This window comes from Phragmites australis, chromosome 15 (genome assembly GCF_958298935.1).
Source record: "Phragmites australis chromosome 15, lpPhrAust1.1, whole genome shotgun sequence".
Lineage (NCBI taxonomy): Eukaryota > Viridiplantae > Streptophyta > Magnoliopsida > Poales > Poaceae > Phragmites > Phragmites australis.
The window spans coordinates 3,417,372-3,440,723 of NC_084935.1; the positions used below are offsets into that span (position 1 = coordinate 3,417,372).

Genomic DNA, 23,352 nt, shown 5'->3' on the forward strand with positions numbered 1-23,352 from the left:
TACATATTGATCGATTCAACTCCACCTAAGACACTGTAGTAATTTTTTTCTGCACCAACGTACGTAGAGTCGTAGACAAGGATGTAGACCATATATGCCTTTCTCATACTGGTGTTTGTTGTCAGGACATGTTGGGTGTTGCTTGCGCGTTAGGTAGAACCATCACGATAGCAAATACTTAGGCTGAAACTGATATATGCTCATCATTCCGTGTAGCCCTATAACAGTTGCTTTCTTGATACTACTGCTCGTCACTATGATTTGTTGGATTTTGCTAGCATGTTTGGTACGATAACGATGGCAAGTCATGCTGAAACGGGCACTTCGGCGTCGGGCATAATGTGCCTACGAGAAAGCCGTTGGCCCGTCCGATCCGATGGCGCCGCGTACGTTTGATTATGGTTGGAGTAGTCCCGAATCTCCTCACTTTCCATGGGAGTCCGCATCGAACATCCACGAAAGAGAGAACCAACATGCATGCACCTTCAAGCCTAGAAAATCAATGGGTCCAAAATTATTCGACACACACAACACGAGAAATCTTCTTTGGATATGTTCTTTGTACGTTTTGAGTTCTTCCATTTCACGGTTACATGGACACTGGCAACATCTTCCGCACCCACGAACTTATGTTTGTATTAAGTAATGTACTACATGGACCGGTCCTTTGTGATTTGTAGAACACGTGAATATATAAAAATTGAATACTTTTTTTTTGACAATTAGAGTAGATTGATAACCATTTTATTTTAATTTTTGCACGCTTCCTCATTATTAGACACCTAAAAATGAGATCAATATCTCAAGCGACGAAGAATGGCAACAGCTGGCTGAGGTTAAGGGAGGGGATCTATTTAGAAAGGGGATTCCTTCGTCGACAGGCTTAGAAGAGCTTCTGGGGGAGGGAGGCTGACCTGGTGGTGGAAGCCGGCACGGGGGTAGAGTGGCAAGACGGCGAGGATAGCTGGTGGATTGGTGTCTCAATAGGAGAACTTTAAAATAGAGAGATTAGCACAACGGAGGTGATAAACGTAGATCTGGTGGTGGAACACCGTGAAGACGGTTGGAGGTGAGGGATGGAAGTAAGGCTTCAACCTATGAGGAAATTGTCGTGTGAAAGAGAGGATGAGCGGCAAGATGAAAGATGATATAGATACCATTAGATCCTCATCCTAGATCCATTAAAGAAAAATTTTAGTCCATGTAATATAGTAACTGCCAAATTTTTTTACCTCTTTGATGCAGGGTCCTTATCCAAGTTTTGTATGACATCGAGGTAGTAATAATATACACCGTGGCATGTACTTGTACTGCTACAAGATTACACTAGACGTCTAGAACATTCTGCTCTGCCTCTGCTGCGTGGGCGTGGCTGACCAGACAAACCACAGGGAGAGAGAGAGAGAGAGTACGGAACGGAGGCCGTTCCGGGGCAGGCAATCCGGCCGTTCCGTGCGAGCTGCAAACGTTCAAAAAATTCAAATACTGACGGGCGCTGGAAGCGGCGTACGATGACGACGACGTTGCAACGGCCGCGCGGAGCGAGCGTTACGGACGCCGCCCCCCTTCCCCGTCACGCGGTCAACCCCCCCTAGGACGGGCCCACCGGACAGTCCCTCGCGGAGGCCCTCCCGCCGATGGGGGGTCCACAGGTCATGGACTGGGAGGGTGGGTAGGGGTAGCGGGTGGGCGCGCGTGGGGTCTTTAAAAAAGGTGGGGGCCGTGAGCACCACACAGCGACCCCTCACCTTCCTTCCATTCGACTCCACACTCCACTCCCACCTCCCCCCTTCACATTGCCTTTTTAGAGAGAGAAACCCGGCTCCCCCAGCGAGCTAGAGAGAGAGACCCCCGGCAGGAGAGGGAATGCTGTGCAAAGAGAGAGGTAAGGGAACGGAGGTGGTGGGGGACGGCATGGAGAGGCCGGCGCCGGTGAGGAAGTCCCACACCAACACGGCGGACCTGCTGATCTGGCCGGAGGGGGCGCCGCAGGAACCGGCCGCAGGGGCCACGCCGCCGCCCAACCGCCGGCCTCACCAGGTGAGCTATCTTCCCTCGGGGCGCTGCGGAAGTGGCCTCCTCTGCCATTGTTGTTGGGAGGAGGGGGGTGTTTCGCCCTGTCTGAATTTTTTCGTTCCTTGTTTGGTGCAGCCGTCGGAGGCGATCCACAAGGTGGTCTTCGGTGGGCAAGTGACGGAGGAGGAGGCCGAGAGCCTCAACAAGAGGTAAGATTCCGCGCGTCTGCCTTGCGGGAGACTCTTGCCGTGGTGGAGGGACTTGCCTTAGTGTTCTGTTCTTGTTGAGGACGAGTTTTAGGCCTTGGCAATTATTAGATCTCTCTATATTTCAGGCTCCGCCTTTGGGAAAGATTCGAACTTTAGGGTGCCATCGTTGATCTGTAGAGGGTCGAGTAGGGAAATCTGTTGGATTTGAGTTTTAGCTCGTCCGGTGAGACACGCGCGCCGAGTTTAGTTCTGCTCTGTAGGCAGGCTCTGGTTAAAATAGTTTTTCATTCTATATGCTGGTTAAAATAATTACCACTAGACTGTAGCGTAACATGGTTTGGATGTTCATGTGACGCGATCTCTCCAGCTGTGTTCGAATTTTGAAATTTGACCATGGCCTTCAAAATGCGCCACTTAATTTTGTTGTCCTCTTGCGCTATTCCAGAAACCTTTTCAGATTAGGTGCGCTCTTGTTGTCTTGTTGCATTTGTATTGATTACAAGCCTCTTGATTTGTGTATGGTTCGGAAAGTTCTGCAAATCATCTTAGTTTTATTGGTTGTCCAGATTTCAGATTAGTACTGAGAGGGAGTCTCTCAACTCTGTGATTTACTATTTGACAAGCTGCAGTTCAATAAGCTGTTCTTTGTTTTTCCAGGAAACCATGCTCAGCTCCTAAGTGGAAGGAGATGACAGGAAGTGGCATCTTTGCGGCTGGAGGTGAGGCTGAGGAAGATGAATCTGGCAATGCCTCTCTAACTCCCATCCGAACAGCTACAAAGAATTATCAGGTACTGTTTTCTGGATTTTTTTTCGAATGACTTTGTCGGCTGATTTGCCTTCTGTTTTAGTGTGCCGTTGTCGGTTAGGCTGTATTTGCGGCAATGCTGCAGTGTTAGCAGTTTAGTTCTTTTTTTCAGATGTTATGCTAAGTTGTTGAGATGAAGCTGTTGATTAATATTCCTGCTCTGCTATACATTTAGAATGCCCTTGATATTAGCTGCTGGTTGCTAAAATCAAACTTGTTAAATGTTGCACCCTTTCAAGTGTTAGAAGTTGTTGGGATGAATCTTGCGGGAAGGGTTTGTGCTAGCATTATTTATTTGTGTACACACTGGTTGGTGACCTTTCCTTGTGATAGAACCGAACATGCTGATTGGTCAATTAATCTGACATAATATTCAAGAACTTTGATTAATATATAATAGGACTTAGGTACTCATGTACTCTTGGGCTGTTGGGCACCTTTTGTTCCTTAAAATGTCATAAGATAACAAATCCTGATTTAGTTTCAAAAGATACAGATAACAGCAGGTTTTGTAAACTCTCCTGCATAATTAGCTGATGGTACTACAATTTCATACAGATTGGTCAGCAACTGTAATCTGGCATCTCTAGTCTTATAGTACTACATTATTTGCAGCATACATACTCTAAAAGTTTTTTAAAATCAATAATGTGCTTGGTATTGTTTTCGGAGTGAAAAGATGAATAACCATCGACTTGATGTAGACTTCACTGTATTTGTGACTGGAATAAAGATAGACTAATCCTGCTGCATGATCTCATAGAAATCAAATATGATTGTGTCCAATACAGGCAATTAGTACTATTAGCCACATCTCATTTGCTGAGGAAGAAAGCATTTCTCCAAAGAAGCCGACTTCGATAGCTGAGGTGGCCAAGCAGCGCGAGCTGAGTGGTACTCTTCAGAGCGAGGATGACAGCAAGATGAAGAGGCAGATATCTAACTTAAAATCCAAGGAGCTCAGCGGCCATGACATTTTTGCTCCTCCTGAAGATCCCCGGCCACGCAACTCAGAGAATGGCTCGACCTCGCAGACACCGGGGAAAAACGCATATGTCCTGACCTCTGAACACTATCTCCTACTTTACTCAGTTACACAGCTTGTAGTGGCACTTACTGTTTTCCTGTCGTTCTCACAACAGGTAAGCAACTTCAAATTTGGTGAGGCTGACGACGACAGCGTGGTGAAGACCGCGAAGAAGATCCCCACGAAGAAATTCACTGACCTGACTGGCAATGACATCTTCAAAGGAGACGCCGCCACCCCCGGGGCAGCCGAGAAGCACCTGAGCACGGCGAAGCTGAAGGAGATGACTGGCAGCGACATCTTCGCGGACGGGAAGGCCCCGTCCCGGGACTACCTGGGCGGGATCCGCAAGCCGCCCGGTGGCGAGAGCAGCATCGCGCTGGTTTAACAACAACAACAAACCTGATGGACATAGCAGCCAACATCATTCATTTCGTCACTGTCGCCGTCTCTAGGAGTGATTTTTAGGGAGTTTTTTTTCCTCTTGAAGGACCGATTGATTGAAACTGCCGGTTTGCTTTTCTGTTTTCTCCGCGACTTAGCCCCAGGGTTTCCATGTTCGTTGTTAATCCCCCTGAAGGTGTGTGTGGATACGGCAGCAACGATGGTTATTTTTAACATTTGATTTGTGCTTTTGTGGCTGGTTGGTTGCTTGGTCGTGGTGTGGCGTGCTTTTTAACACTCGATGTGTGTGCAAAAGGACGGTGGTAGGCTAAAAAGATGGTTTCAAGACGTGGACTTATACGTTATAAGAAGAAACATTAATGTGCATATTACTATGGTTGATCTTTAAGCTGGAGACCAGGCTTTAAACAATAAATATTGTTTCTAAATTAATTCTCTTCTCTCTCATCATCGACAACTATCACCAACCGAGCTCTCGTGAAGAATTTTTCTTATTTTCAAGTGAGTCCTCCGAGTCTCAAACATAACATAAGCATGTCTTAAGCCAAACCAGCATATGTAGAATTCATCTTAAGACTTATTGAGACCTTTAAACACTAGGATGCTCTAATTGTAATGCTCCTTGGTGTTGCTGCTGCTTTTCTTCTCACTTTCAGTTGCATGCCGCGTCTCCGTTGGTAGGTCTGGAAAATGAGGGGTGGCCCCTTGACTTTTTGCCGTTCAGTGGCACCTAACTCCATTGCCAAAGTTGTTAGAAGCAACGGCACCATCACTGCTACTAGAAAAACTGGAATAGTATCAGCATTTGAGCCTGTCATGTACTCATGATTCAGCTATCTCGTCCTCATCAAGCCCGGGGTGGGCGCAGGTATTTCTGTTGCTCCATGCTCGTGGCTGGCATGCCGATGGTAAACATTCTGCCGTAGCAGACACAGCCATTGGATTCCATGCGTCTGTTGTGTTAGGCCGTCGCAGCGAACCACGAGAAAGCCGAAAAAGAGCCGTCCCGGCCGCGTTTTGGCCAACGTCTAGCCGTTCATGGCGGCTCCTGTGTGTTTACACGACCCCGCTGGCTGTGCTAGGAACTCAGGAGTGGCTCAAGTTGCCGTGTGCCGCGGCAAGCGGACGGTCAGCTTCCCCGCGCAACCCAACGGTGCGTTCCCCACGACCGTGGGGGCGCTGCTAGCGGCTGGCCGGCACATGACAATGACGTGCCGATCGGTGGTTCTTCCTGGACCACACGACGGCCGCGCACTGCCCTCGCGGCGCAAGCGCAACCAGAAACCTCTATTGGGCTGGGCCCTCGTGCCTTTCAGCCTTTTGCGTCTAAAGAGCTCTGCCTGACAGGTGGGCACGAATGGTCTCTATTGGGCTGGGCCGTAAACCCAAACCTCCAACGCGACGCCGAAGCCGAGAGAAGCTCCGGGAGCGTCCCGACTTCCGATCCGAGTCCGAGCGAACGAACGAACGCGAGAGAGAGAGAGAGAGACGAGACGAGAGGAGGGGCAAGCGACCAGCAGGCGAGGATGAGGGGCGGCGGTGGCGGGATGGAGGACGACGACCGGGTGGGCCACGCGCAGATCCCGACCAGCTTCGGCCACGAGCTGCGCGCCTGCCTCCGGTGCCGCCTTGTCAAGACCTACGACCAGGTACCCTCCGCCTCCGCCGCCTCCTTCCCTCTCCACCCTAGAGCTGTGGTTTTGGTTTGCCCATCGGATCAGCCAGGGGCCCTGTGTTGGATTGGGGTTTCGTTTCTTCGGGAGCAATCCGTTCCCGGCGGCTAGGGTTTAGCAGCTCGTTTTCTCGATTCGATTCGGTGCTAGATTGTTGTGTTTTCTGACATTAAATTTCTGGGGCGGGTTTTATCGTTGACGCTGATGGTGGCTTTCCCAACCTCTTGTGCTTGATTGCTCTTTGGGCGTCGTGTGCAGTTCAGGGAGAACGGCTGCGAGAACTGCCCGTTCCTGGAGATGGAAAGGGAGCACGACAACGTCGTCAACTGCACCACCCCGAACTTCACTGGGTAACTCCAATGCCTCATTGCAATCAGCTTTTACTTGTTGCCATTAGTGTTCTCATCTTTGTAGAATTATACTTCTTATTCACCTACAGCTATTATAATCGCAGGGAATGAATTTAGTAATTATGAGAAAGTATTTTGTGCTTTGACCTGTTTCAAGTTAGCTTATAAAGACTTGCCAACAAAAACAAAAGTAGTGTGCTGCTAGGGGCTTGGTATTTTTCATCCTGTGTGAAGTAGACTAAAACAATCAAAATGCAAAAATGTTGAATGATCATGCATCCTTCTTTGCTACTGCTATGCTGCTCATATGCAGAAAGCATTGATGTCGCTAAAGTGATTCATGTAGTCCACTTGTCGACAAGAGCTAATGAAGATGCTTTTTATGTTATGCAGAATAATCTCTCTGATGGACCCCAGTAGGAGTTGGGCTGCTCGTTGGTTGAGAATTGGTGGGCCTTTAGTTCTCTCGTGTCCTGCATTTTTTTGGCACTTAGTAATTTCTTCTATTAGCTTGCTGTGGTATGCATGTTTACGATGTGATGCCATTTTGAAGGGACTCATGCTGTATTGGTTAGTTCATTGGCCGATTGCAACATTTTCTATGGTAGCTAGTAGGACTTGTGGTAGTTGGTAAGCATCATTTAGGATGAACTGGGATTCATCTGGTTCTTACTTCTATCGAATCTGGCTGACCTGTTTTATGTGGTTGCTATTCCCTCCAGTCCAAAATAAGTGTCATTTTGGGTTGCATGCAGTCAATTGTTTCAAACTTTGGCTACAAATTATTTTTTATGTATTGAGTCTGGATACTTGAAAATTATACGGGTAGATTTATCTTGAAAAGTACTTTCATAACAGTATACTTTTGCTATGTTTTATCAATATATTACAACAAAAGGTATTAGTCAAAGTTGTATTTTGGGGACCGTGTCGATGTCCAAAACGACACTTATTTCAGATTGGAGGGAGTATTTGTCTAGGATCGCAAAACCAAGCTAAAAACCTTGGACTGGGAATCTTCCAGTTTAAGCCAAGGAATTGGCTCCCAAATCATGGTGTTTATATGGAAATCTCTTGTCGATTAGTTGTTAATTCATATCATCACAAAAAATACAGAAAAATGTTTTGTTAAGAATGTGTTAATGCCTCGAATTTTGCAGTGTTTTTTATTTGTAGTTGACTTATCGCAATCTTCCATGAGTGCACCGGGTGCTTAAATTTTCTTTGTTTCTCTGAATTCCTATCAAGGCTTGGCACAGACCATTGCTGTCCAATTATTTGGGCTGTACATCTAAAGAATTTGGACCCTCTAAATCTCTTGAAATTACGCTCAAACTATGAGCAAAATCTTATTCACATCATGCACAGGTTACACTAAATTTTATTGCTATAGACGCTCTTCTGGTTTACATGGCTTTCCAGTTTGGAAAAGCAACATCATAGGAAAGATGCTTATTTATTGAATGTATTCGTTAAGCTGTCATCATTATGAGTTTGGATAGCAATTTAGTAAATTGTGGGGCTGTCGCTCTCTCACTCATCATTGTAAAAATTAAAATAAATTAATTTATGGTCATATTACCTTTTTCATAACTTCTAGATGATCAGCATGTCCTTATCAAATCATGTTTAAGCTTGTTGTTATTCAGAGCTTAACAAACTGTAAACTTGTAGAAAGATCACTTCTGTTTTTGTGCAATTCATTAATTAAGAATATGTCCAATTGTTGCGCTGTGGCGCTGTCCAGAGTCTCACCCACCTCTTTGTGTTCATCAATCTGCAGGTAGGTTCATTCCGGGGTGCTATACTCTGGCGGTCTCAGAGGAGCTTCCAGAGGAGTATCAGGTAAAAACCAATGCATCTTTTAGCCACAATTTTTCTTGTGCTGCGATGTGTTTCTTGGGGACCTCACGTTTTCGTTTCGTCGCTGCAGGGGATTTGCCAAGACAACAACGTGCAGTATGTGCCTCCCAAGCGTGTTTGAGCAACGCTCAGGTTGCTCTCGGCGTACCGATCCTGAAGCAATACGGCACTTCAGCTTCTAGTGCTTGCTATGGAAACTGCTAGCAATTTTCTTCTGTTGAGCAGCTAATGCGATTGACTTGACGCTTCTGTAGAACTCAAGAGTCTATTTTAGTAATTATGTGAGGAATTGATCTGTTGCCCCTTAGCTGAAACATGCTAACGTATTACCTGGCCTACTGTTCTTCGTCAGGCGCAGTTGACTCTGGCAACGCGCCCCGTCGTCTGAGGCTATCACCGCCTGGGGTCTAGCAATGGCTGGCACCAGCTGCACGCCCGCTGGCCGGATGTCACCCTGCGCCCGTGGCGTAGGTATTTAAACGTGTAGCGCGGGCTGAAGTAGCCAGAGCTTCACGATGTACACCGAGCAAGCACTTCACCGCGGGTGGTCGTCGATCCAGAGACCCAAGCCACAATGCACCACGGCTGGCTCTAGCTGCGCGTCCGTTATGGGATGGGTGGTATAGTTTTTCTGATCTAAATGTTTTAGGAAAGTTATTTAGGTTGAAATTGATTTTTGAGGATATTCATTACGGAGGAGGTGATTATGTGAGGAAAATGAATCATGAAAATATAGTTTTTCAGGTCTCAGTATTTAGTTTATTCGAAGGAATTACTCTGAGAACTGAAAATTGTAAATTACTTTTAGATAATTTTTTATTAATTTTACTCTAAGAGCTCTAGGCCGTAAACGCTGGACCGGAGACGGGAGGGTGGAGCCGAGGAGGCACCCCGTGGTATGTGCCCCGCGGTGCCATTAGTCATCACCACATTCCACGCCAATCGGCCGGCAGCAGAAGTGCAGAACGGGCATGGCAATGGCGTGCCTGGGCAGGTTCCGCACTCCATGCAGGCTTCCCGCTTCCGGCACACATGCTCTGCAGGATCGCATGGCATAACCGTTCATTTTCTTTGAGATTCCGATAAGATGGGGACACAGGAGCAGCAACGATAAAAGGTGCAGTCTCAAATGGCAAATAAATGCCTCGCAAACATACCAATTCTTTCGTGGTGGACGAACCAGATCACCTTCTTCACGTAATGATTATCGGGTGATTAACTATTTATTTCAACCGACCAAAATTTCACCCAAAGTCACATTTCAAGGAACAAGAGACACCAGGATGGAAAACAAAAGGGCACAACACCACCTCACAATGTCTGATGCATTTTTGTCAGATCGTGATCCCAAATTTCAACTGAATAAATGCTGATGCATTTCGAGCAAAGTTATCATACATCATTGCTGGTTACAGTCTTACAGAATTACAGAGCTTTATATGATTCAGCAAACTCCTTTCCAAAAGGCCAAGACAACAGCATGAAGTTCCGCAGCGAGTCATCAGCATTCACGTCCAGAAAGCACCAGGACAATCAAGCGAATGTAAACCAACCTTGGCTTCTGTTGTTGATGGTGAAACCTCACCCACGCCTTCTATTGCTTAAGAGCAACAAATCCAAAGATGCAAAATCTATCTACACGCCATCACATCTTTTAGCTCTTGATGCATGAATGCAATGGGACGAAAAACTGACAAACTTCATGCAAAGCATTGATTTGCAAACGTGCGTGATAGAAAGCTCACAAACGGGGTAAGATATGCATTGATAAGCGTAAAAATATACTACTACGATTGCGTGACAATGAACATTCTATTCACAAGAGCATAGACAAACTCATCTACCAAGACTACAGCTAGCACCGTATGAACGGAGACACTCTTAACTGGATGTGAACTATAACGAAACTGTAATAATAGAGCTGGCAACAACAAACGTGTCTCGCTACCCTGTGCATTCTTGAGAAGATATGCTTGGTCAAACAACAGAAATCAAGGACGACACAACTAATCATGCAATTGATCTCTATGTTCATGCAGGGCTCATGACCAAAATAAAACTAATCTGTCAAAAAAATAACTGCATAGGCATTATAAAGTCCAAAATTTTGAAAACAGCCAGCATGTAGAAACATGGTGCAAAGGGTTTTATGACTGAACATTTGAAAATTTGAACTCAGTTAAATCATTGGAACCTTACTTGTCAGCATAATAAGTGCAGACAGCAAATGGTGTAAGCAGCTGCAGTACTATCATCATCATCATCTCATCACTCATCATCATCATCTCATCACTCATCATCATCAACAAGGCAAACAGCACAAACATTATCAACTTCAACAGTAAGCAACGTGCATGTTGACCGCTTATCAGCCAGCACATCTTCACTCCACCATGTAACTAGAAAGGTGCAGGTCACCATTAATGGTAAGTACTCAATACTGAAGAGACAATGTTAATATGAAATACTAATAGGAAGGGCAAATGGAATGGAACTTGTTTACATAAAGTTCTCGACAAGCAGTTCAGGTGCCCAAAGAAAGTAGTATTTGAAGATTGAAGCAGCAACTGACAGCCAAATACAAATAACTGAAGAGTGCCCGTCATCAAGCAATCACATAGCCACTCATATGATCAGGGCTTGTCCATTCCTCCTACTAGAAAGAAACAAAACTTGTATTAACAACCATTAACTGCTACCCACATAATAATGTGAACAATCTAGAGACCTTAGCTGTTCGTGATGCATCGCCAGTGATATTACGCTCATGTCGAAGGGCTCAGAGAACGCGGAGACCGGTCATCATTGTGCTTGACAGGAGATCCCTCAGGAGAAAGTGGCTTTCTGCGAGGGGTGCGGCTAGGGCTCCTACTTGCAGGTGATGCACTGCTAACAATTACCGAATTAAAAAAATAATGTTATGTGCAATCTAGCAAGGCACAGAAAAAATAATTCAGGTCCTCTCTAATATGCAAACCTGTATTTGCCACGCCTCTTGTAATCATCTGGACTGTAGCTGCGACTTCTGCTACGACTAGGGCTTTTACGTGCAGGAGACAAACTGCCCAAAATCACAGAGCAGAAATAGGGTAAATCAGTGCAAACCAGAAAGATGAAAACACTAGAATTGATTTTTCTAACATGCATATTGATTTTCAAATGTGTATACCTGTCTCTCCCATGCTTCCTGTAATCATCAGGACTGTAGCTGCGACTTCTGCTACGACGACGATAATCCCTATCTCTGTACCTGTCATGCCCATATCTATCTCCACTCCGACTATGACTTCGCCTTCTATGATCTCTATCTCGATAGTCATCTCGATAATCATCACGGTACCTTAAAATGTGGCAAGCATCAGAGCATTCAGAAAATGAACAGAACGAGATTTGAATAAGCTTGATAATACACAACAGCAAATCACAAATTGACAGCCTATCTAGACAAGAGTATACCTTAGTCCACCAGCATGGTGGCACTGCAAACAGCAAAGGTCAACAGAGCCATATCTAATTTTGATATGCGCAAGAAAAATGAAATGTGATGTTTGTGCACAGGCGCAGAATCAAGACTTCACTGATGCGCATTGACTTGATATTGGCACCTATCTATCGATGTGCACCACCATTACACACACAACTACACAAATTAATCAAGTTTGCACTTTAGTGGAAGCTAAACGATAGTGCTAGATATCATTCATCCTAAAAACTTGAAGAAACGTGTGTATAACATTCAGAAAAAAAATGAAGGTAGTGTTATACCTCCGTCTTGGACTGCGGCTTCTGGAACGGCCCCTTGACCTTGGAAGTGGCTCCACGATTCTCCCTTTATCACTGTGAAAGTCAGATATAAGAATATTATCCACGGGTTCAGTAGGGATGCTAACGAGCAGATCAATTTTACTCCAACAAAAGCTAGTTCACTCTCTCACACCAGAATGCTTTCTTGTCGAAATTTTTAAAGGATCAGCTCTGGCTGCTTAGTGTATTCCTACAATACATAAGATGAGTTTCCTTTGATCACCATGTGGCACTATAGATCATTTTATGTATGCATATTTGACACACTTATTTTGGCAGCATCATGGTTTTGTTATGCATCCTTCTTGCTAACTCCCAAGTCTCAGAGAAAATTACATATAAAAATCAGGATATGTTACATTCAACTAAAATAAAACAACAGGTCGCTGAGCGATTGACAGTCAAACTGTTGTGCCAACAAGTGACTGTAAGAAAACATAAGGATCTCATATACATCAACCAAGTTGAAATCCAGGAGACAATAAAAACTGCTGCGCCAACAAAAGTGACTGTAAGTCTAACATTGCGCAACAAACTGATATCGACTGCATGAATTTGGACACGATAATCAAAACCTAAGATAGCACATGAAGGCAATAAACGAAGCGCACTTTCAGACCCATCATTCATGGCTTAAATGCTATAATTATCAGTGTTATTTATTTGTCTTAGTGCATGGTATTCTACCGTTGTGCAAGGCACAAGGTTTCAGACTTTCACTATTGCCTAGTATAACCAACCGCTAACCCATAAAAACCACATATAGCAAAGAAATCACAAAGCCCAGTTACATCACTCGGGAACAACAGACAAACAAACGGCAATAAAAAAAAATTAAGTTATCATTCAAACTCACGAGCAGTCATACAAGCAGTGTTGAGAAGAGAGATCTTACATCCGTTCAGCATTTGGGCCATACTTGGCAAACTGCACCATAATCTCCCTCCCATCTACCACTCTCCCTGCAAACACACTACCAGTTAACAAATATATCCAAACTCAAAACGCATGGAACACACAATTTTATACAGAGGTGACAAACTCAAACGCACCATCGAGCCTATCAACTGCCCTCTGCGCCTCATCCTCGTACTTGTACCTCACGAACGCAAACCCTCGGGAGTCGCCAGTCCTACAGCCGTAGCCATAGATAAATAAGCATACAAAAATCAGTGAATCACACACAAACCCACTCCCGAACTTACACGCGCCACACCCTAATTCCATATCCCACACCACCCACACAACCTACACACCGCACACGGGTCAAACCCCGCATCGGCGAACGGACAAACCGAAACCCATGTTCCGCTGTTCGCCTCACACTCACCTGCGGTCCCTGGGGATGTAGATGTCGACGACCTCGCCGTACTTGTCGAAGAGCGGGAAGAGGTCATCGGCTGTCGTGCCTGCGGGGCACCCAAACACAGTTGAACCACCAATTCAGGGCCTGTAGGAGAAGGGGGGAAGGGAAACGCGGCAGCGAGAGGGGAACTCACGGAAGGTGATGTTGAGGACGAGGAGGGAGTAGGTGTCGCGGATCGGCGGCGGGCCGGATCGCCCGAAGCGCGACATCTCGCCGAAGCCGGGGGCGATGCGGCGGCGGGTGGAGGCGTGGGAAGGCGAGGGAGGGAAGAGGAGAGGAGATATGACGGGAGGGGGTGCGGCCACAAAAGCTGCCGATTCTTCTAGGCACGGCAAGAGGACAGGTGGGCCCAGGTCATACCGTGCTTAGGTATTTGTCGGGCTATTCCTAGATGGGCCTTTGCGATTTCACATCAGACAGGCCCAACTTCGCCTTCTCTCCTTCTATTTCAAGATTTTCCTATTCTACTTCCAATTTATTTCCTGAGGGCATTTAACCATTGAAATGGAAAAAACAACTAAGGTCATGTTTGTTTTTTATTCTGATTATAAATTTTAGCCTCAAAAGCAAAAGCAAAAACAAACGATCACAATATAAAACTGATTCTTACAATCCACGAACCAAATTATACTATAAAATCACACAATCTACAATTTGATGGGAAAAAACTTCGACGGATTCTTCAGATTTACTGTATTCTAAGCTAAAATAGACAAGCCCTAAGCCCTTGAAAGACTGGTTCTTTCGTCCCAAACTACCCATCCAAATCTGGGAAAGACTTATGGATGGTAGCAACAAATGATGTATATGTACGGGGTAGCAACACAAAACAGGGAGAGAAGTGAAAAACATGTTGACTGATGAGCTATGCAAAAACACGATTGTACTTATATATTCATAACAGTGACGAGTACATAGGAGAGAAGAAAGGAGTTAAGCAAACCCCTTGGCTTGGAACAACGACCTAGTATCTTAGCATAGTACTTCAGTGAATGCTTTCCAATTGATCTAGCTAAAGCCCATGAAAAAGGAATCTATTATGCTAGCACACTAGCACCAAGGCATGCGCAGGAACGCTGTAATTTGGGGTAGCAGAACTTTCCGCCAACAGAGATGCTGGTAGAAAATGAACCATGTGCTCATTCAGGTGAACTCGGACGGTAAACTTCATCGGACAACACCATTTATATTCAGAATCAGCTTTATTTGGCTTCACCTTGCTCTGCGAAAGATTAAAAAAAAAAGTACTAGTGAAGCTCACAGTAAACTGCAGATTCTGTTTTAAAATGCTAGGAAGTTGTTGCAGTCACAATGTGGATAAAAACATACTTCAAGCCAGCATTGCATGTTCTTTGTTCATAACTATGCCTAAAATGCCTTCTATCCGCTAGAAATGAGAGTTTCAGATATGAAACATGGAAATTTTGCATTTCTCAATTGAATTAGGTTTACTCATCCAACAGGTTGATATATCTCTGACCGAATTCTAGCATGAAATACAGCTAATTCCGTTTTGATCTACTCTGTATAATAATTCAAATCCAGAAAAGGAATACATCTTTATCTCTTGTAGTTGAAAAACAGGGTCCACTACGAATTTTCAGGGAAGTGTCTAGTGTCTACTTTACAGTTAAATTTAATAATGGTAAGTAGGTAACTGCCATGGCTGAAAACTGACAAGAACTTCATATGTAAGAACTCAAATAACTCAATTTATTCATTGACCACCCCGAGGATAGAAAAAAAAATGTAGCCATTACCTAATTACCTTGCAGGTGAGACTGAAATCCACAGGTGCCAAGGTGCTTAGCAAGTTTCTCTCCACATTGCTTCTGCCAATCTTCTGAAGCCTTGGCCTCAGCTGTTGTCCATACGACTGCACTTGCTTCCTTAAAACCAACAGTAGCAGAAGTAACCTCAGGCTGCAAAATGAGGCCAAAGATAAGTGTCCCAAGGTGATGAGTAGAAGCATATTGAAAGGGAGCAATCAGTTAAAATTACAGACAATTACAGAAGCAAACATAAGAAACAATCCGTCAGATATTTGCTCAGCTAAAGCCTAAAACTCAACAATGTCCCCATTAATAAAACTTTTTCCTCACTGAGCATTGCAAAACTTTTTAATCCTCTGCAACTGTATAGTGTATACTAAAAACACGAGTACATGCACCATGGTATGTCTTTGACTTTTATGCATCCCTAATATACACAGACTTGCAAGTTGCAACTGGAAACTGTTTCATGATGGTGCATGGATGGTGCTAGACTGTTAGTGCCTAACAACAACAAAAGCAAGAAGACTTGTCTGAGCTACACTTAGTGCTACTTAAATTTCGCACATTGTTCTTTGCTTTCATGCATTACAATGCAGTTCAAAAATATTGCTGCAATTTCTTCTCTTCCTCATCCCCCCTCTTATGTCTTAACGGATATAAAGGTAGATAGAAATGCAAGGGATGCATACTTGGCTCTCCAAAATCCTCTTCACGCTTGCGGCGCACCCGTCGCACATCATCCCCTGCAAAGAAGAGCATGCCAGACCTGGGCTGGCTAACCAACTATCGAAATCGAACAAGCGATTCGAGAAGAGGACGCAAAGGGGAGGAGTTGAATTTGAGTAGGGTGTGGACGAGGAGTGTACCTGGACACTGAGCAGGATAGCCTCGGAGCCTGATTCAGCCGTATCCCCCGACGCTGCGGCGGCGGAGACCGAGGAGCCAACGCCGGCATACTCGCCGCCACCGCGGGACAGCAGGACACTAATTAATTTTTTATATTGAATGTGGATTCTATATGTTAGTGAGCTATAGTATAGTTGCTCAATAAAGAATGCATCCTATTTGAAAAAAAATAATGCATCATCAATAAAACAAAGAATGCATCAACTCAGTTGGTTTATGAGAAAGGAACGGACCCAAAAGCTGAATACTAATGAATTCTGAAACGTTGGGAGCAGCACGCATGAAACTGCAAGAAGTCGTCAGTGTTGTAAATAGAAAGTAAGGAGGGAGTAGATAATAAAATTTTTGTATTAATATATGAGGTGTTTGTATATTTATATATGACAAAAGATATATTTATTGGGAAGATACCACTTCCTAATAGACACTATTTTTATTAATTGATCACATGGTTACACTAAAAAGGTGTTTATTCATAACATTTCCTCTTGATCAATTATTTCGGTTACAAACTTCTTATTAAAAACTTCTCTAAAACTCTGAAAAAAATATAAAGAGAAAATAATATGTTGATATGCCATTAAAACTCCTTTAAAATATAATAAGAAAATATAAGGAGAAAATGATATGGTATATATTGATTATTGCCTCACTATAAGCTCATATGAGAAACTTAAGAAGAAAAACTCATTGGTGAGTTTAAAGAATAATAATTATGATATATGAATCATATTAAAACTTCCGAAAAACCTCTTGAGAAAATAGAAGGAATAATAGTGATATGCTGTTAAAAACTACTTTAAAACCTAGTGTAAAATAAGGAGAAAATGATACAACATATATTAATTATTGTCTCTATGTAAACTCATATGAGAAAATATTTAAAAGACGAAATTCATAAGCGAGTTTAGAGAATAACATATGTCTTTGATATCTCCTTTAAAAACCCTGAAAGAAAAAAAAAATAAGAGATATGACATATGATCTTGTATAGATATTGTCTCATTAAAAATCTTATATGAGAAATTATATAGAAAAACTCATAAAGAAAAAGAGTGCAATATAATATAAACATGTTATTATTTAGGGATAAACCCTCTGAACCTTGCAAATCTCGTAGTTGTCGCATATCAATTCTATGAATATATTTTTTAAAATGTGAAAGTTAGTAAGGACATAGTGAATAGATATATAAGATTATCACATGATTTAGTCTGCAAGATTTCTATCTCTTTATTACGAGGATAGAACATTTTAGGGGCAATATGTTTAGTTATATTACTTTTTATGTAACTTATTTGTATTTGAGTAATGCATATCAAATTATCATCAACGATAATAAGTTGATGATTTAATAGAACCAATAACATATGATTTTATGTGGTTGATCATTCTGTGAAGCCATACATGTGTATGTGATGTTTCAGAATGATATGTGGAAATAGTTATTGGAATATATTTTTATGACTCCTGTCAGATGGCTATATTACCATGAAATCAATCTGTGAGCTGGTATTATGGGGATCAATTATATAGCCAGAATTTGGATATCCTACTATGTTTATATCTTGATTTTTCTGATAGAAAAATCTAGATCTTTGGTGCCATATAGATATCTGTGGATATCCTCTTTAACCCTCGTCTAATGCCGTTGTTAGAGCAGTGTTGTTTAAGCTATCAAGTTATCTGCAAATGCAATATCAAGTCTGTTGCAATTTGCAAGATACATGACCGCTTTGATGGCACTAAAATATAGAACTTTAGGTTCAATATCTTTTCATTGTCAACCTAAGTACAAATAGATCTTGATTCATATTTAGTGATTGAATAACTATAAGTGTTTTGATGGATATATTTTCTAATATTATTTAGATATTGGTGGACCGGTGGATAAATATTTCTAAAGGAATATGCTTAAGTTGTAGACTTAAACAATTTTTGGTTTTAACCAAATCATTCATTTCAAATTATATCTTAAGATGATTACATATTTTGTCATGTGTAGTTTGGAGATGATATAAAATCTAATTGGGATTTTATTATGAACACACATATACAATCGTTGGAATAACCCTTCTGTGAAAGGAACTTATTTAGTCAATTGTACTACAATCTTAACTGCTTGAAGCCATATAATGACTTTAAGCTGTACACAATATATATTGTGATTTATATTTAGATTCAAAATGTGAAGTCTATTATGGACTTATATGTAACATCGAACTTGTTGTTATTCTTGACATTAGCATGTACTTTAGGTAAAGGAGTAGCACCGATTGAATACTGATGATGAATCTAAGAAGGAGTTCATCATGTTATTCAGTCTGAAGTAATACATGTATTGAGTCAGAATAAATTTGGTATTCTCTTGCACAGTATTGTTGCTGTAAGATCCTATCAGCGGGAAATATAGAAAATAGAGTTTTCTTTATTCCTCCACATATGTAGGTTCTTGTTCGCAGAAACACAATTTTGAGCAGATTTTATGAACAACATGATTGTAATCTCCGACGGGTATAATGTTCTAAAGTCAGAGATGTGTCTATTTATAACTTACATTGGGCAGAATGATTGTCTTTTGCTGTTCATATTTTTTTAGATCTAGCCATATAGTGCTCGGATTCTCTTCTATCAGATACTCAGATTTAATATCCGAATGGATATGGTGTCTTATTATGTATAAAGCTCTATATTTAACTTCATCTGTTAGCTGTGGTTCTCCCTCTTGGGGAGGTGGTAGTACCGATACTTTTTCGCGGGATACAAGACTGACCTTGACATCCATTGCTCGTGTTACATAATTGTGACTGTCAAACGTGAGTTTATCGAACTCTTTGCCGGTCATTGTATCATATTTTGAACCATATATTTGATTAATTTATTGTATGTAAATTAAAAATTATCATGATAATGTTGTAATAATAATGCAAAATTTTGTAAAGTCAAGTTGATACCTCAAATTATGTAGCTAACATATTGAAGATAGTCACCAAATGTGGTGAGATCTCATAGTAGTAGGAGGTATAATCTCACATTTGTCAGTAGACGTTTATATTACTATTACTTTGTGTTATGCTAAGTAGAATATGTGAAAGAACACGTTGAAGGTAATTATTAAGTCAAGATGACAAAATGTAGACCTCACATTAATGGTGAATAATCTGTAAATATGCAGTAGATGTCATTGTTCCATTACCTTATGCTTGGCCCGAATACTTCTTCTTGTACATCTTGTTCTTGTCCTTCTTGTATGGCTTGATTTTGTTGTCTTCTTTATCCTTTCCTTTCTTCTTGTTCGGACAATAGGCTATGAAGTGACCAACTTCGCCACATTCATAGCATGCCCTTCTTGATGTTCTCTTCTTGGGCATGTCTCTCTTATATTTTGAATAGCCTCCCTTTCTCATGAATTTTTTGAATCTTTTCACAAAGAATGCCATTTCTTCATCTTCGAAGCTTTCGTCTTCACTTGTACTTGATTCTTGAACTTGCTTGCTTTTGCTTGCCTTGAATGCAACTTCCTTGTTCTTTGAGGTTGAGCTTTATTTTGCATGAATCTTCACTTCATTTGCTTCTTCTTCCATGAGCTCATGAGCAAGGATCCTTCCAAGCACATCGTTTGGTGTAAGCCTCTTGTAATCCCTTCTCTCTCGGAGGAGTATCACCAAAGTGGGGTTTCTAGGAGCAAATACTCTAAGAAACCTCTTCACCACTTTGTGATCATCAATGTCCTCACTTTCGAGCCCTCTTAACTTGTTCACAAGCACCATCATCCGATCATACATGGCTTGAGGAGTTTCCTGATCTTCCATCACAAATCTTCCTAGCTTTCCCTCAAGCAGCTCTATTTTGGATTCTCTCACACTTGTAGTCCCTTCATGAGCAAGTTGAAGTGTATCCCAAATTTTCTTGGCTTCTTCAAGTCCATCCACTTTATTGAATTCTTTTGAACTCAAAGCACTAAGCAACACACTTGTGGCTTTAGCATTGCGATGCATATTTTATTCTTCACTTGAGGTGAGCTCTTGATCTTCCTCCGGCAACTCAAATCCTGTGCAAACAATCTTCCAAATACTAGGATGAAGAGAGATTAAATGCATTTCCATTTTGTGCCTCCAAGTGGCATAATGTGTACCATCGAAGAATGGTGCACGCCCGGAGGGCACGGAAATATAGTTGCTTGAAGAATTTAAACGATCATAATTGAAAGTAATTTCACTTCCCTTTCCTTTACCATTACCGTCGTCACTCTTTGATGGATCATCTTTAAAACCCCTCAGACTTCCGGATGTCGACATTATAATATCCTCCAAGCGGTGATGCCTTGTAGGAGGTTAGGCTCTGATACCAATTGAAAGTGCCTAGAGGGGGGTGAATAGGCTTTTCTGAAAATTAAAACTAAAACAGCGGATTAAATCTGCCGGATACTCCGGTGAAGGTTGGATACTCCGGTTTATACAGGAAATCTAGAACAACTACGAATTAAAGCAAGTAGCTAGAATCTATAGTTGAAGCTAGGTCTACTGGATATCACAGAGCTAAAATAACAATTAACACTAGCTAGATGATCACTAGAGCAATTTGTATGAAGAATCACAAATTCACACGATTAAGCAAATTGCACGAATAAGAACGCGAGAGATTATCCCGGAGTTCGGCCACCTCACAAAGAAGTGCCTACATCTCCGTTGAGGAGCTCAGAAAGAGCCGGGTCTTTTCCAACCCTATCCTCTTCTAGCAACCACCAAGATCAAGCTAGAATTTCTTACTCAATTCGAAGATGATTACAAACTTCCCGCGGCACTCCACAAAGTTTGGGTGCTCTACGGGCGACGCCTTGCCGTCTAGAAGCACGAAGCTTCAAGAGAAATGATTGCAGCGAATGCTCGAGGAAGAACTCAATACTCAAGTGGCTTAAACCCTCTCCAAACACAAACTCACTAAATTTTGTAAACTTTGCACTAGAGATGGTTGGAGGGTCTTTGAATGCTCTTAAAGTGCTCAAAGAGTCTAGAGTTCACCAGCAACAGCAAGCCTTAAATGCCATGGGGTGTGTGAGTATTTATAGCCCTTTCTCAAAAACTAGCCGTTACTGTTCTGTCAGAACTGACCGGAGTATCCGGTGAACACCGGAGTATCCGGCCCTAAATCCAAAAACGGCGTCAGAACGGTCACAGAACGTGTCAGAACTAGCCGTTACAATTCTGTTAAGTTACCGGAGTCTCCGGTGAACACCAAAGTCTCCGGTCCTGACTGGGCTTTCAAAAAGACTAAGTCCGGAGACTAGCCGAACCCTCCGGCCTCTCCAGGTACCGGAGTATCTAGTGAACACCGGAGACTCCGATCTTTTTATCAAAAAGATTAAAAGGTAACCGAGACACCCCTGCCGGAGTCTCCGGTTAAAACTTATCCTCTTACCGGAGTATCCGGTGAACACCGGAGACTCCGGTCTTTTTCAATTAAAACAAAGACTTAACCGAGACTCTCTGGCGGAGTCTCCCTCGGAGACTCCGGTCTAACAACCCATAAACTACCGGAGTATCCGGTGAACACCGGAGACTCCGGTCTTTTTCCAATAAAAATAAACCGGAACCGAGGCTCTCTGCCGGAGTCTACCTCGGAGACTCCAGACTAAACACTGAGTACCGGAGTATCCGGTGAACACCGGAGTATCCGGACTCAGTGAACTTTTGCAGAACTAACTCGGTGTCCGTGGGTGAGTGTGTCTCTCAACTAGTTGGTTCTAAGGGATATTTTGAGCATTGAGACACTAACCAAGTAATCAAATGCAACCCTCTTAATAGAGCGGCTATCCTAGACTCAATTTTAAAAATAAAAGAATTTAAATCCTATTGAGTACTCTTAGTTGATTCTCCTTTTGTTTCGACGGGCGTCAAACGTCATATGTCTTCTCAACTAATACTTAAACCTGTTCATAACTTAGATAAACATATTAGTTCCTTAATCGTTTTGTCATCAATAAGCCAAACCCCACTTAGGGGGCCTAGATGCACTTTCAAGCGCTTTGTGCTTATATAAAGCAATTTGGGCTTAAATCCAAATAGATATGCGGAGAGTATTCAATTGCAATATAAAGTAAATTCTAAGAATTTAAAGGTATGAAAAGGTAAAGACATGTTTTTGGGAATACAGAGACGCAAACACATTGAACATGTTCCAAATCTAGTACTTTTTGGGTCTAGATATGCTTATTCATAAAAGTACATAAACTAGTACAATTATGAATAATTACATGGGCTATAATAGAAATAATATAGACAATACTATTTGAATGGACTATTTATTGGGACCCAGGTGTCAAAATGGAAATAGCCAGCCCAATATGTTAAATTTCAGGCAAAAATAAGACTGGGTCGAAGCCCATTTACTATTCAGCCTCATAACAGTAACAGGGGGTTTCTTTTTTCTTTTGCACATGGGATAAGAAAATCTAGGCTGAGGCCTTTCGGCCTTTTTGGCCCAAGGCCCATTCGGGCTCCCCCCACCCCGTCCCATATAACCGGAAGGAGGCGACGGGTTAGGGTTCCAGCCAACTCTAACCAACCGCTCACCCCCTCGCTGAGCGCAGCAGCTGCCGCTACTATGGGCGGTTCGCGTTATCGCCGCTCGTTGGGTCGTTGCATTGAAGTTGCGTGAAAAGGGCTGCACCGGTGCAAGTGCCAGTCGATATGGGCGCCTTCGCGTCATCTTTGAGCCTCGAGCGCTGCTGGGATGGAAGCGTTGGTGTGGCGCATCGCACGCCACCTTGGAGAGCTCAGGCGTTGTCGCGCCTTTGCTTGCTAAAGAACCGTTGATCGCGGGTCGTCGCTAGTGCAACCGCATCCAATGAAATGAAGGTCGCGCCGCCATGGTGTGTGGCCATGGGCGTGCGACGCTGAAGCGGGCGCGTCACCGCGTCATGTTGAGCATCGCCGTCGTAGATCGGGTGGTCCCCATGAAGCCTCGTTGGATCCGCGTCTGATAGGGTGGGCCGCTGAGGTGTACGGCGCCGTTTGCGGGTGCGTCTGAGTGGCCACCGATGGCCATCAAGAGCAATGCATCTAGAGGGACGCCAATAGAGAGGTTGGCCACCATCATGAGGATGTGACCGCCACGTTCGCCAGATCTACTGAATTTAAGCAGTGCGGCTG

At 43.0% G+C, this 23,352-nt stretch overlaps 4 protein-coding genes across 6 annotated transcripts; 2 read left to right on the forward strand and 2 right to left on the reverse strand.

Annotated features, from left to right (window-relative positions):
• Positions 1 to 1,739: 1,739 nt before the first annotated feature.
• Positions 1,740 to 4,694, forward strand: LOC133893302 (uncharacterized). 2 transcript variants are annotated; one of them, XM_062334299.1, is made up of 5 exons: positions 1,740 to 2,040; positions 2,152 to 2,225; positions 2,883 to 3,015; positions 3,824 to 4,087; positions 4,175 to 4,694. In XM_062334299.1, exons 1-5 carry the CDS (start codon positions 1,867 to 1,869, stop codon positions 4,445 to 4,447), a joined length of 918 nt encoding a protein of 305 aa, XP_062190283.1. In that variant the 5' UTR covers positions 1,740 to 1,866; the 3' UTR covers positions 4,448 to 4,694. The 2 variants fall into 2 exon arrangements, with proteins under 2 accessions (XP_062190283.1, XP_062190282.1); XM_062334298.1 differs by having other exon boundaries at positions 1,740 to 2,225.
• A 1,187-nt stretch (positions 4,695 to 5,881) lies between these two features.
• Positions 5,882 to 8,657, forward strand: LOC133891983 (transcription elongation factor SPT4 homolog 1-like). Its single transcript, XM_062332713.1, has 5 exons — positions 5,882 to 6,113; positions 6,396 to 6,487; positions 6,881 to 6,936; positions 8,271 to 8,332; positions 8,421 to 8,657. Exons 1-5 carry the CDS (start codon positions 5,991 to 5,993, stop codon positions 8,469 to 8,471), a joined length of 384 nt encoding a protein of 127 aa, XP_062188697.1. The 5' UTR covers positions 5,882 to 5,990; the 3' UTR covers positions 8,472 to 8,657.
• Positions 8,658 to 10,581: 1,924 nt separating this feature from the next.
• LOC133891982 (serine/arginine-rich splicing factor SC35-like) lies at positions 10,582 to 13,831 on the reverse strand. The gene is made up of 9 exons (XM_062332712.1): positions 13,654 to 13,831; positions 13,485 to 13,563; positions 13,207 to 13,286; positions 13,050 to 13,116; positions 12,116 to 12,187; positions 11,520 to 11,690; positions 11,328 to 11,411; positions 11,079 to 11,236; positions 10,582 to 11,006 (listed from the first exon to the last, which is right to left on the reverse strand). Exons 1-8 carry the CDS (start codon positions 13,727 to 13,729, stop codon positions 11,116 to 11,118), a joined length of 750 nt encoding a protein of 249 aa, XP_062188696.1. The 5' UTR covers positions 13,730 to 13,831; the 3' UTR covers positions 10,582 to 11,006; positions 11,079 to 11,115.
• Positions 13,832 to 14,378: 547 nt separating this feature from the next.
• On the reverse strand, positions 14,379 to 16,279 carry LOC133891984 (copper-transporting ATPase PAA1, chloroplastic-like). 2 transcript variants are annotated; one of them, XM_062332716.1, is made up of 4 exons: positions 16,162 to 16,279; positions 15,985 to 16,061; positions 15,289 to 15,442; positions 14,379 to 14,742 (listed from the first exon to the last, which is right to left on the reverse strand). In XM_062332716.1, exons 2-4 carry the CDS (start codon positions 16,033 to 16,035, stop codon positions 14,723 to 14,725), a joined length of 225 nt encoding a protein of 74 aa, XP_062188700.1. In that variant the 5' UTR covers positions 16,036 to 16,061; positions 16,162 to 16,279; the 3' UTR covers positions 14,379 to 14,722. The 2 variants fall into 2 exon arrangements, with proteins under 2 accessions (XP_062188700.1, XP_062188699.1); XM_062332715.1 differs by having other exon boundaries at positions 15,985 to 16,038; positions 16,162 to 16,272.
• Between the last annotated feature and the right edge of the window lie 7,073 nt (positions 16,280 to 23,352).